This window comes from Drosophila montana, unplaced genomic scaffold (assembly GCF_035044405.1).
Source record: "Drosophila montana isolate Dmon_TW-CO22-7 unplaced genomic scaffold, ASM3504440v1 contig_920_1, whole genome shotgun sequence".
NCBI lineage: Eukaryota > Metazoa > Arthropoda > Insecta > Diptera > Drosophilidae > Drosophila > Drosophila montana.
Window position 1 is genome coordinate 1,328,381 of NW_026999206.1, and position 14,391 is coordinate 1,342,771.

At 44.0% G+C, this 14,391-nt stretch overlaps 1 protein-coding gene across 3 annotated transcripts; it reads right to left on the reverse strand.

Moving 5' to 3' along the window:
- Nucleotides 1-1,774: 1,774 nt before the first annotated feature.
- Nucleotides 1,775-14,221, reverse strand: sws (patatin like phospholipase domain containing sws). 3 transcript variants are annotated; one of them, XM_064699295.1, is made up of 12 exons: nt 13,505-14,221; nt 10,534-11,268; nt 9,249-10,114; nt 8,150-8,718; nt 7,070-7,488; nt 6,716-6,991; nt 6,020-6,206; nt 4,995-5,111; nt 3,950-4,066; nt 3,585-3,796; nt 3,031-3,375; nt 1,775-2,650 (listed from the first exon to the last, which is right to left on the reverse strand). In XM_064699295.1, the coding sequence occupies exons 1-12, from the start codon at nt 13,604-13,606 to the stop codon at nt 2,138-2,140; spliced, it is 4,458 nt and encodes a 1,485-aa protein (XP_064555365.1). In that variant the 5' UTR covers nt 13,607-14,221; the 3' UTR covers nt 1,775-2,137. The 3 variants fall into 3 exon arrangements, with proteins under 3 accessions (XP_064555365.1, XP_064555368.1, XP_064555367.1); XM_064699298.1 differs by lacking the exon at nt 4,995-5,111; XM_064699297.1 differs by lacking the exon at nt 3,950-4,066 and having other exon boundaries at nt 13,505-14,219.
- Between the last annotated feature and the right edge of the window lie 170 nt (nt 14,222-14,391).

Sequence of the window (14,391 nt, forward strand, 5' to 3'; positions counted from 1 at the left end):
ATGTACAGATATATTTATCATATATTATATATATACTCAGATTAGCCAAGGCCAAGTTTTTTTTTTCTTTAATATATTTTGCACAGATATGTATTCCCTTCAAATCGATAAACGATAAACAAACAAGTTTTCACGTGCTTTTCACACTTGCGGGTGGAATTTTCCTGCCTCCAATTCCACTTACGTGACATTATAGAACAATGAAAAGCTCAGCTTTCCAGCTGCGACGGCTTGAGCCTAGAACATCAATTAGTCAATCAATCAATCAATCAAGTCGTTGAGCTCGGAGACTAACAAAATTAAACAATAGAGTTGGGCGCGTGACACGAACACGCACGACTCAGCACGATGCGTTGCGTGTGAAAGAAAAGTTTAATTTCAACACAAAAACATTATATGTAATAAAATGTACATAAATATTTCAAGTCCCAGTTATCATAAACACATTTGAACGGGGTTTTTTGACTAACTGACTGACTAACTGACTGACTGACTGACTGATTGACTGACTGACTGATTGGTTGACTGACAGATTAACTGACTGATTGATTAACTGACTGATTGATTAACTGGCTGATTGACTGACTGACTCTGACTAATGGATTAGGATGACTGACTGAATGAATGATAGACTGACAGATTGACTGATTGATTGACTGATTGACTGACTGATTGACTGTCTGACTGATTAACTGACTGATTGAATGACTGATTGGATTACTGACTGATTGATTAACTGGCTGATTGACTAACTCTGACTAATTGATTAAGATGACTGACTGAATGACTGATAGACTGATTGTCTGACTGACTGATTGGTTGACTGACAGATTAACTGACTGATTAACTGACTGATTGATTAACTGGCTGATTGACTGACTGACTCTGACTAATCGATTGGGATGACTGACTGAATGACTGATAGACTGACAGATTGACTGACTGATTGACTGTCTGACTGATTAACTGACTGACTGATTGATTAACTTACTGATTGATTGACTGATAGACTGATTGTCTGACTGACTCGCAAGAGCTAGGAAGTCGCGAATCTAAACTGAACTGAAAGGTTTCTTTTAAAAATTGCTAAGAAAACTAACAATATTACCAGTTAAAATTTAATGAAAAAATTTGAATCATTATTTTGCAGGGAACACAATACATTAGCTGAATATATGGGCGCTCCAGGTGGGAGCTAAAGGTAATAAAAAGGAAATAACAAAAATAAAAGACTTTATGGATTGTACTTTCAAATTGTTGACATTTATTTGCTTGCTCAGCTTAAAAAAAAAATCGACCATAAAAAAAAACGATCTCCTTGTTTCTCTTTTCTGTTGTTGTTGTTGTTGTTCTTCTTCTTCTTTTTTCATAATTAAAACTAAGGAGCTGTGTAGGTTGTGTGTGAGAATGGGAGAGGGGAGAGGCAGGGAGATGCCATATATATATATATAATTGTTTATATATATATATATACATAATTAGATATATATATCGTATATATGTATGCATATATATGCCACATACATCAACTAGGAGCATATATACGTATATATAAAATATCAATGTGTGTGTACATATCATTTGGATTCAGTAAAAATATATACATATATATATATATATATGTGTAGAGCTCTGTGTTATATAAAGCATATACATGCATGTACGCATATATATGCATATATACATCTATTTATATATATGTATATATATACATATACACATACATAGATACAAGCGTACATACATAGATGTGAGAGCAGCTGCTGCAATTCGGTGTCTTTTCTTGTGGGTAGGGATTTAAGTGTGTGTGCGTGCGTGTGCGTGTGTGTGTAGTGGGTGTGTGTGTGTGTGTGTGTGTGTGTGTGATTAGCTAAAGCTAAGCCTAAATATGATGTACACTTATTTAACTAAACGATAACGATTTCATTGTCATTATTTACTACATAATTAATGGAGATTTTGTTGGCCAGTTGAATGGTCCGTTTGCTCCACCCGCTCCAGCTCCAGCTCCAACTCCCGCTCAGGTTCCGGTTCCGGTTCCGGTTCCGGCTTCTGCTCCGACTCCGGCTATGAAAATATATATCGTATATATGTATATATATATATTTATCTCAGACGGATGCCCTTCCATTTATATCTAGTTTTTGGTATCCGTTTTTGTTATATTCCCCTGCTGCTGCTCCTGCTGATCCTGCTGCTCCTTCTGCTGCTCTTCTGACTTCGGCCCCGGCTTCGGCTCCTGCTGCAGCTGCTTGACGTCATCCTCCTCGCTGGAATGCAGCACTGTTTGTGTTGTTGCCTCGGCCATTGTGGCCGGATGCAATGTGACCATGCTGTCCCTGTGCTGCATCGAGGATCTTTCCGGCTGTTTCTGCTTGGACTTCTGTCGACGCTTGTGCTCCCTGTCCAGTTTGTCGTAGCTGGGATTCTTCTCCTTCGTCTTGTGGCTGGGGGGCAACACGGGCAACAGGTTCGCCTGGCTGGGGGTCGGAGACAGTGCCTGCTTCTTGTTTGGCGTCGGCGGCGTCGATTGCGTCGCCTTGTCCGCCTTGCGCTCCAGCTCCAGGTCGATCTCCACATCGGAGTCCATTTCAGTCTCTGAGAAGGATAGCGAGTTGCCCGCCCGAGGCACTTGTATGCGATGTCGATCCTGCGCACAGACAAAATACGATTCAGTACAAGCAAAAGTGCTCTAGTCGGGTGTGCCCGACTAGCCGGATACCCTGTGCATACCCTAAGCCCACAGCTCTCTCTGCTGGTAATTATCCATCAAATTTGTTTTCATTTCTACATAACTTTTCACTTTCTCATTCGATTCTTTTGATCTTGTCAGCTGCAAATCGATATTTATCGATTTCGGCAGCAAATCGATATTTATCGATTTCGGCTGCAAGTCGATATTTATCGAATCGTGAAAGATTAAAAGACTTATCGAAAGCACAAAATTGCATTCCCTTATGGACAGAGGAGCGAAAACATGCCCTGTGGCAGGGTATAAAAGGTATGCTCGCATTAATAGTCAATATGTACCATATTTAGAGTTGTTGGCTCGGAAATGTAGCCATCGAAATCCTCATCCTCGCTGAATATATCGGCCGTATTTAGGGCATATGTCTCCGGCAGCTTGCAGACGATCTGCGCCAGATCGATGAACGTGTATTCGTTGAGGGAGGCGTGGTTGCCGCGCTTCGGCGGCTCCTTGTTGAACCACTGATTGAAGCGGCCCAAACGGCCCGCCTTGGCCATGTTATCGAAGTAGTTCTTGCCAAAAACATAGCCCACGTCGCGTATCTCATCGAAGCTGCCAAAGGCGAGCGTCTTATATTTATCTATAGGTGGCCGTATATACTCGCAATAGTCCGAGTTTTTCACTTCCTGCGAAAAAAAAAAAAATTTATACTATTTATCAGGCAACTTTTGAGGGGACTTTAGTTTGTTTTTCTCGTCACGAATCAAGTTCTTTCTTCTAATTAAATAAAATGTTAAATAAATATATATAAATATACGTATACATAATTGATTCACATTTCGTGTCGTTTTTTAAAAATTCTGTAACACGCCCATCTCTAGTCTGAAATACTCACCTCAAGCTGACGAACACAGGACACGTAGGCGAGTCGAGATTGTATGTCCGGCAGATCGGGCACTTTGACGGGCGATGTGAAGGGATTCCATTTCTTATAAAGCAGCCACCAGCCGCTCAGATCGTCGCCATAGTTGGTCAGATCCGTGTCGTCCTGTGAGCCGACATCAATGGCAATTATGTGCGCGGCGCCCAGATTGTGCATAACATCAGCTATATTGTTGTTGTTGTTGTTGTTTGTTTTACATAAATGTTATATAAATGTTAGCAGAATGTTAAAATTTGTTGAGCTATCAAAACAGTATGTTGTCCAGCGGAAGCAGAGTGTTGGATTCAGCTACTGTTTCTGTTACTGTTAATGGTTACCTGGCACATTGTTCGTATAGCATCCGTCGAGCAGCAGGTGCCCGTCACGATAGTCACAGAAGGGGGGAAAGACGCCGGCAATGGACATGCTGGCGCGACAATAACGCCACAGATGACCTGATCAAATGGTAACACACATCATCACACACGCAAAATGGACAGTATGTATATATATGTGTGTGTGTGTGTGTGTGTGGATGTGGACAAGTTGAGAGTAGCACACATATACATGTGCATATTTGTGTATAGTTTGTATGTGGAGAGACAGAGAGAAAGAGAGAGAGAGAGAAGAGAAAAAGAATACACAATTTTATTGCCATCGTTGCTGTGTGTGTGTATCTGTGTGTATGGGTGTGCGCAAACGAATTAACGGTTTATGCATATTTACTCTTGTGCTAGACTACGTTGAAGATTCATGTCAAGTTCTATGTTTTAACAGCATTTAAAAGTACAACAAAAAAATCACATACAAATACAAAAAATACACAACTCAAAAAAATGCAACAGCAACTAAAAGTGTCTGCTATTAAATATGTATATGTACATATGTATGTATATACAAATGTTTCAATGTACAGATCATGTTTTTAAGAGAGCTAGTAAATTCAACTAATTCTTTGTACATACGTGTGTCGATGTATGTGTATGTTCATGTGCGTGTGCGTGTGCGTGAGAAACAAAGCCAAAATGGCCGCTTTAGAAATGCGATCCACACACAGGTCTCTAATCAATGGCAGCGCTGCCAACAGGGCGAAAATTTTGTTGTGTGCGCACTCTCTTGGCGGGGGAGGAGGGGGAAGGGGGCTATTGGGCGAACAAGTATTGCAATGCAATGCAATTAACCAATTAACAGTTACAGTTACACAGTCACTGAGAATATATCCAACACTCTGCGCTCTCTGTGCCACCAATAGCTCTAAATTGAAAATTGATATTTAAAGAATAGATTATCGGTTGTTTTTCAACATTGCTTATTTAATTTATAATTTTTTTTAGTTTTTTTTTTTTTTTGTTTTTTAGTTGCTAGTTGCTAGTTGCTATTTACCTGGCAAATTATTTACATAGCCGCCATCCAGCAGAAGATGTCCATCTTGTGGATCGCATAGCGGCGGCATATAGCCGCTGAGTGACATTGAGGAGCGCACATAACGCCACAGAGATCCTGCGACAGTTTATTTGGCAAGTGAGCGAGCATGTGTGTGTGTGTGTGTGTGTATGTATGTATGTATGTATGTATGTATGTATGTATGTGTGTGGGTGTGTGTAGAAAGAGAGAAAGAGAAAGAGCTTTGAATTTGAGCGTTTTGTGAGCGAGCGAAAGAGAATATTGTTGACCAATCACAGATCGTTCATTGATTAGGATTCATTTGTATTATTGTCAGCAGGTTAGTTTCTAGCTAAGACACAGACACGCACGCACAAATTGGACACGCAGCAGAATGGGGAATAGCAAGTGCAACACTTTTGACGAAAGACAATGCAACATGTATTTACGTTAAAAATAAATAAATAGAACAACAACCAAATACACGGTTAACCGGTTTAAAGATGTCGGCTGACCGCCCCGCCCACATCTCCGCCAAAGAATTTATTACAACAGCAACAAGAACAACAACAACAACAACAACGGCAACAACAACAACAACAACAACTGAGAAGGACTCAACTGTGTGCTGTGTGCTGCCAGTTGATGACGTCACATAAAGAGCAATAATGTGTGTCACTCTTGAATGAGAGTTGCGTGAATGTCTCTCTTAATTACATGTGTGTACAGGCATATACTCGTGCCTGTGTATGTACATATATGCGGGTGTGTGTGTGTGTGTGTGTGTGTGTTTGTGTTCTTGCTACGAGCTACATCAAAGTATCAAACAGCAAGCGAGAATAACAGTAACAATAAACAAACCAAAGAAGCATTTAACACTAACAAAAATAATGATAACAAAGCGTAAGAGAAACAAATGCAAGCTAAAGAGAATGCACAAATCTAAAGACAAGCAGCTAAATGAGTAAATGAGATGGCAACAGCAGCCGCAGCAGCAGCCGCAGCCGCAGCCGATGGACACTCACCGTTGGTGTGAATGCGATGGCAACTGGCGGTTATGTCGGTGGTGAGCGTAAAATACGGTATCCACAGATCCTCGATGCTCACATCCCCGAAGGTGTCGTGTATCGTCTTGTTGAACTCACGGCCGGAGAACATCGATGTTATGGGATACGTGAGGTCCAGCAGTTGAAGGAACCATTTTGTCATTTTCTGCAATCAAAAACAAAACGGGTTCAAAAAAAATGGACATTTTTTTCGTTAGCGATCTTTCCTCCAAAAGTTGTATTGTATTTCGTAATTCGATTCCAATTTCTATCTTGAAAAATAGGCTTTAAAAAAAGAACTTAATATCCACTGATCGCTCCTAAAGGAGCTACATAATATATCAGTCCGATTTGGGTAAGATTTCGAGAGACTTTATCGACTCGACTGCTTAGACTGTACAAGAATAGGAGAGACACATTCCTGGTGACCCAAATCCAACTGGATTGGGCAGCTCGACCAGGTCCCTTGAAGGGATCGGCCCGTGCTTGGCTCGTGTAAAATATCTACATAGATTGTTTCCAGCTGTGTATTTTGTGTGTTTAAATGGGTTTTCCATGAAAAGGATCAAAGAAAAAGCACTGGTTCTAACTGTGAGGCGAACATCTTTGCAATAGCCCTGATTTGATATGCATATACATATACTTAGTCAAATATTGAATGTGCTGTTAACATACTTTGGACCATTCGCGCGCCTTCTGCGTGACGGTGGTTATGTTGCGTTCGGAGCACCAGAGGGCGCCCATGAGGGCACCGATGCTGACGCCGCCCACCATGTCAATGGGTATGCCCGCCTCCTGGATGGCCTTCAGCATGCCAATGTGGGCAGCACCACGGGCACCGCCGCCGCCCAAGACAAGGCCAATCGAATTGCCAGTTAGCCAGCGGGCGAGACGCGAGAAATCGGAATGCATATTCGGCTCGGAGAGCAGCACGCGACTATAGAGATCGTTCTGGAGTTGGAAGAGGAAGAGAGCGGTTAATGGGGGGGTGTATATATGGAGGGTGGGTTATTATTATCCCATACTCACAATGCGATACTGGCTCTTGCGCGTAAAGATGCGCTTCACGCAGAGCACATGATGATGCTTGGTCACCCAGGGACGTGCATTTAGCCAGCTGAGCGTGTTCGCCGGCTTGGCGTTTGTGGTCTCCGGATAGAGCAGGACCAGCTCCTTCTGTGTGCGCATCGCCAGTTTGTCAATCTCCCGCTCGAACTTGCCAACCAAATGGGAGCGCTCGCCAAGGCCCACAATCAGCACCACGTCCGCCTGTCGCATACAGCGCTGTGTCCAGGGACTCAGCGAGCTATCGCACTGGTACAGCGTGATTATGTTGCGATCCTCCTGCTGGGCCAGCCACGAGGTCAGGCGGTACTCGTTGGCCGCCTCAAAGATGTTAATGCCCAGCTGCTTGCGCACCACCTCCGATGTCAGACGCAGCACAGGACCTGCACGACAAACAAAAAACAAAACAAGAAAATGGATTACAGTTCGATTTTGGAAGGCCACAAGCTGTTATGCTACAGAATATATGTTTTCAAATCGATATTTATCGATATTTTGCAAAACTCGATAACATATCAAAAAAAATATCGTTCTGTGATTGAGCACAGGTGAATATATGTGAGGCAAGCAGCGTACTCTAAGCATCGGCTGCGCTTCTTCTTTCCTTTCCTTTCCTTTCCTTTTCTTTCCCTAACCTATGTTTGCCATACGACACATTCTTGTCTAACTTCGGTGCTCATAGTCCGATCATTTTGAAATTTTGAGGGCTTAAATAAGGCACAAAAGAAAGTATCTGCTCTATCTTTGACAATGGGGTTATTTTGGGGCTATTGGCGAAAGGTTTCCAAAAATTGAAACATTCCTAAGCTGTGTATCTCCCATGGGAGAACCTGCATACCAAATTTGGTGTATCTAGCTCTTCTAGTCTTCGAGTTATGCTACAAAATGCATGTCTCGAGATCGATACTTATCGAAATTATGATAATTTGATAATATATCGGGAAAAATGATCGTTCTGCGATTGGGCATAGGTATATGTATATATGGGAGCCTACTCCTAAAAACTAAATCACAATCGATATAATCTATAATGAGGCAACTTACCAATGGCACAGAGTGAATGGTAGAGCTCGTAGGTGAAGGGCGTCAGGGGCACATCGTCTGTGATCGGCACGAGGGCAACCGTTGAATATTTGTGCGTTACGGGATTGGCCTCAACGGGCCCGCCGGCTGCATTGCTGCCGCGCGTCTGCATCGAACCCAGAAAACGATGACTGAGAAAACTGATCAGCCGTGTGACCACAATCGGATAGCGCAATTTGATCGCATTGAAGAGGCCCTCCGGCAGCTTGGCCAGCTCCGAGTCGCGCACAGCCATAACGGTTGTGGTCCGTGAGGTTTCCGTTATCATTTCGACAATGCCGACCAGATCGCCCTTGCCGTATTCACCGATAATTTCCTTTTTGCCGCCCGGATGCGTGATAACCGAACGCATGCGTCCGCTCAGCACAATATATGTGCTGTCGCTGCTCTCGTCCTGCCGATAGACGGCCCGTCCCGACTCCAGAAATATCCAGTCCAGCGCATAGTCGCATTGGCGCACCAGCGGCGACAGGCGACGCACCACCCCATTGCCCAGATCGAGCACGATGCGGGGACGCTGCCGCATTATCCTGCACGAAAAAGAGGGGAGGTAAGTTTTTGAAACAAATTATCTAAGATCGGTTTTGTTAAATCCACGATTTTAGGTGAATATGAATATGAATATTCGAGATTGCAAGATGAAATTTGAAATTGTTTGAAATAAATTATCTAATAATATTATGTAGGCAATTTTCGAAGATGTGATGAATCGGTTTTGTTAAATCCACGATTTTCGGTGAAAATGAAAATGAAAATGAAAATATTCGAGATTGCAAGATGAAAACTGAAATTTGTAATGCGATCGGCTTTAAATTATGTTTTTTTCAAAAGAGCCATGAAATATTTATGTGGCCTTGTTGAATCCACGCCAATTGGCGGAAAATAGTATGTGAAGAAATGAGTTTGAATTTTCACCAGTCTCGTGGATGCCATGTAATGCCAGATATTAACGATTAACGAGCGAAATTAACTAAAAAAAAAACGTTGCTGGTTTGAATGACTTTGATGAAACCACGCAAAGAGGCGGAAAATAGATGGATTTGGATGGTGAAGAACTCACTGATAGATGGCGGCGCGCCGTATGTAGGCCACGCGACTGTTGCTTCGCGCACGGATGGTATAGGCGCTCGCCTCGCCGGTGAGCATCGCCAGGCCGCCGACTATTTCGCCGGGATGCACGAAATGGATAAGCATATCGTGCTTGCTGTCCTGCTTGGTGGCACGCGTTGCATCCGCATTGCTCTGGTAGACGGCCAAGGTGCCGGTCATCACGAACCAGACGCAAACATCGTCCGAATTGCCCTCGGTGATGAGGGTGACATTCGGCTCCAGTTCGCGCACCTCAACAAACGGCTCAATGATCTGGGCATCATCTTCGCTAAGGCCCAGCTCACGGCGCAGACTCTCCACGGCGGACGACTGCACCAGACGCTGATCGATGGATGTGCCGGGCGCATTGTTGGCATTGCCGTTGGGCGATTCACCGCTCGGTCCGTACGTGGCCGAGCTGCGTCGCGTGCCCGCCTGGTGGACGGAGACGGCGCTCGACTGCTGCTGCTGCTGATGATGGTAGAGATCAATGTACGGCGCATCGCCGTGCACCTCGGCAAATTGCAGGGTATTCGCATTCGGATTGGGATCCGGATCGGAGAGCGTGTGCTCCTCGCGCGAAAAACGTGAATTCGGCGATGTTGGCGCTCGTGCCGCCGGACGGGATGCCTGCGACGCCTGGGCGAGCACCGCGCCCCCGACCGTATTTGGAACGACGCTGCTGCCCTTGGTCCGCATATGGTTCTGTACGAGCTCCGCATTGAGACCCAAATAGTTGCGCAGCGCCGTGAAGAGTACACGCTGCAGCCGTATCATGATCACCTGTATTACCCGTATCATCACATCCGGATTCTCCTCGAACACCTCCTCGAAGGCCTGTGGATTAGCAGCAACAACAATATGGGTAAGTTCATTTTTCGGTGAGTGTTTCAATAGCTTTCCTAAATACCCTATATCCCTTAAAATGGTGTCAAAATTATTTCCTCTTCCTTTTCTTTGTCTACTTATTTCCATCATTTCCCCACAATCGATAAATATCGAAATTCAGACCTGTTTTTTTTCCTTTTACTATAAGTAAATATTTACAGGGTATCTCCTACACTCTTACCTAATTGCTCTGTAACCCCCTTACACCCTGTATCCTTTGAAATAATTGTATTTCAGTAGGAATACAAGATTTTTGGTATATTAACATATACATGTATGCCAATCGAGTATAGGGTATCTATTAGTTGGTTACACTGTATTCTGGTCGTCAGTTGGCAACACTGGCCACACGACAGTTGACAACTCACCTGCATGGGCAGCCGTATGACGACAGACTTCTCCATGGCCTTGGCCGTGACCGTCTTGTAGTAGCTGGAATTGCCGGAGAGCACATCGATGAAGCTGAGCAGCGATGTCACAGATTCGCCCTTGCGGACCGTTTTCAGGGAAAGGGTGCTGCCGTCGGCATTGCAAATGTAGACATTGATCATGCCCGACTGGACAATGTAGACGCTGTCATCGGGATCGGTGATCTTGAATAGGTAATCACCGGCCATCAGCTGGAGGAGCTGTGTATGCTTGCAGAGCTTTAGAAAGATGGGCTTCTCGAAATGGCCAAAGATGCGTATGCTCTGGAGCATATAGAGTGCATCCGGCGGCACGCGATCGCTGCCCTCGATGGTCTCCTCCAGATATTCGGCCGGCGGCTCCACAGTCTTCATTTCCAGCGGCCTGTTCTCGCGCTGCAGCTGCAGGATGCGGCGTGCGAAACGCATCACCGCCCGCCGTTTATAGCCCTTGCCGCTGCTGTACATCTGCCCGCTGACGTTCTTCATTTTGCGCAGCATCCGGCGGCCATAGAAGAGCATCTTGTCCCGCTTGCGGAACCGCAGGCCCCGATGATCGCCGCCCGACGACGACGTGACGGCGCTCAGCGATCGGGCGATCTCATCGCGCAGGCGCAGCCGTGCCAGCCGCTTAAAGTACAGGAACCAGGCGATGAACAGCACGCCGATAACAAGCAGCGCGCCGTACCAGTACATCTGCGGGCGGATATCGATAACAATAACAATAACAATGAGTGAGGAAAATCAACAATATGATAAAAGTGTATTCGGCGTGCCGACGACTTAATGCTCTTGCAATCTTCATTTTACACGGACACATAGAACTTTATTTACAAGGTTTTCCATTTACTGCATATGTACATACATACATACATACATATGTCTCTTGCCTATGGGGCATAGTTTTTCTTTATTTAGACAAGTTTACAGAGATGCTCTCCTTTGTGCGTTACATATTGCCCATCTTCCTCTCGCTCTCTCTCTCTCTCTCTCTCTTTTCATGCAAATCATACAAAAATAAAAAGAACTGTAATGCTTATGCATATGAGCGAGCACACTTAAAAGTCTTACTCACTCTCACACGTGCGCTCTCGCTCTCTTGCTCTCTTGCTCTCTTGCGCTCTTGCGCTCCTACTAATTTGCGTCTCAATCAAAATACATTTTGCAATGTTAATGTTGACGCGTCGCTGCCAACACTTGTTGTTGTTATGCGCGCTGCCCCCTTCCGCGTTTGAATTCTCATTTGCTTTGTTTTTGACATTCGCTGTCGCTGCAGCGCGGCTGCAGTTGCTGTGTTTGTTGTTCTTGCATTTCGCTTATGGTTTATTTCTGTAACAGGTTTCAGCGAATGCGGCAAATATAAAATCAAAATAGTGACGGCAGCGCCACAACAAATTCAAATTGAAAACGCACACGCAATAAAGCACAACAAAAACAAACAACGATTGATATTGCCGATGTCTTATTTCCAGCTAATTGGAAGCGCTGCTGCGCCGTCGGTCGGCGTCACGATAACACAATTTTCCACATTACTTCGATTTCTAAGTATGACTAGGCACAAAAATAAATCCACTAAGCATGCATGTGCATGTGCGTCTGTGTCTGTGTGTATGTATGCTAGTATTCGCACGCACCTGCGATGATTTCTTAATTGTGCAATACCCTGCAACCGTTATAAAATGAGCAGAAAAAGGGTATATCCACTCAAATAAAAACAGACAGTATCTTCTCCGATTGCTGCACTTCGTCAAAATATCGATATTTAGCCAACGTTTTTAATAATCTCAGCTTAACCCCCCCCCCCCCCCTTCCCCCTTACAACACTTATTTTTGAAGAGTGTATATTTATGTATGAATGTATATGTGTATATAATGCACAACTGGATATAGGGTAACTGCCAGTCGGGCAACCTTCACTTGGTTTTTGTGTCTTGGATCAACGCTTGGCAACAAACAAGTCACAAGACGGCTCTCAATTGATTTGGCCCCAAGGGGTTAATTGAATTATGGCTAACTGATTTGGGTGTTTTGGGGGCGGGTGCGTCGCCGCCGCTGTCGCTGCCTCTGCCGCTGCCACTGCTGCACGTGCTGTGTTATTGTTCTATTTGGCCGATTTATTTGATTTACCCAACTAATTCCAATTGCCATTGCCAACTGCCATTGGCTGTCTAATCAGCGTAATCAGTTATGGCCTAAGCACTGCTGATGCGCTTTCGGGGTCAGGCTTTAAGCTATTATCACTATGCCCAACGATAAGACATACACACATACATACGTGCATACATAACATACATGGGCACATATCTATGAACACACAGCTAACCTCACCTTATTACATTTATAAGATTAAGACAGATATAAATGCGTTCAAAGTTTATAAAGGAAAAAAAAAAAAAGGAAATGATAACTTTTTCAAAATATTTCATATTTTTGTAGCCATTATTTTTTTTAGTAACTGTAACTGTATGTACATATTTATTTTCTCTGAGCATGTTTATGTAAGTTGGCAGCTTTTGTCTGCGAATCAAAACCCAGTGAGCGATCGTCTTATGTTGACGGAAGTGTGCGCAAATCGAAATGCCAAACACACTCACACACACACACACATATACATATACATATATTTTGTATATGCTTGCGCGTGTGGTAAAAGAGACGAAAATAAGACAATCCCAACAACAGCAATAGTAACAGCAGCAGTTGCTGCGGCTGCTGCTGCTGCTTCTCGACGATCGCAACAATCGGCACTTATCTCAGACACCAACCGTTGACATGTTATCCTGGCAGCAACTTAACAGTGCACTTTGTACAAATATGAGTCACGACGAGCCCCCGTCAAGACAAAGAAAAGACAAGCTGTGCACGTGTGTTTTCTGTGTGCGTGTGTGTGTCTATTGTACTTGTAGCTTAAAGCATAAATATTGGCACTTACCGTGGTCGCGATTTGTTTGGACACATATTGAAACCAGGCATCGGAGAATAATGTGTTGTAACAGCCGTTGGCGCTCGCACGGAGCAGTTCCAGGACATCCATTTGGTGTGCGTGTGTGTGTGCTGCACATACGTTTCAAGTACGTGTCCTTGGCTATGTTATTATTGTTATTGTTGCCGCTCTCCTCTGATGGTGGTGCTGCTGTTGTTGTTCACACGATGGCAGCGCCACGGCCTAAACGTGTTCTATGTAGAATTCTTGTTGTTGATATTTAAAATGCGGAAATGTTATGTTGTGGTGTTCTTGTTGTTGTTGTTTTTTGTTTTTGTTTGAGCACGCGCTGCCCAACACCCCCGCCAAATCACAGACGTGCGAAGGCAAGAGAGTGAGCGAGACAACAAGCGACGGCTGTTCAGAACTATATTGTTGTTGTTATTGCTGGGTAGCGACGTTCGCTGTTGTTGTTGTTGCTGCTTGGCTTTGTTTAATGCTGGGTATTTGGGTTTGAGTATTGGCTAGCTGCGGCTATATGCGACCAACAACCCCCCCCCAGTCAGTTAATTTGAGCGTTTCTTGTGCAATTTGTTGTTGTGTTTTCTTTACTTTTTTTTTATTATCTATTTTTTTCTTTGTCATTAATTTTGCGTTTATTGTAATGCACGCGCCATCTTCACAGCCTTTTTTAATTGATTTGTTGTGTGTTTCGGGCAGCCCCCACCACGTCCAACGTATCCGCAAAGCAAGAACAAACAAAAAAAAAAAAAAAAACAATATATAAAACAAAAAAAATTGTTGTCCAATAGGGCGAAATTTTGTTTGGCTGTCTTGCGGGCTGCTGGCGGCTAGTCGGAATCAATTTGTTTTGTTGAATGAAACTAGCCAAAACG

Bases quoted from the DNA above. Each gene is read 5' to 3' on its own strand.
- sws (XM_064699295.1), bottom strand. From the start codon at position 13,606: ATGGATGTCCTGGAACTGCTCCGTGCGAGCGCCAACGGCTGTTACAAC. The intron at 11,269-13,504 runs GTAAGTGCCAAT...ATCCGCCCGCAG, and splicing joins CCAAACAAATCGCGACCACG to ATGTACTGGTACGGCGCGCT. The intron at 3,797-3,949 runs GTAACCATTAAC...ACAACAATATAG, and splicing joins CTATACGAACAATGTGCCAG to CTGATGTTATGCACAATCTG.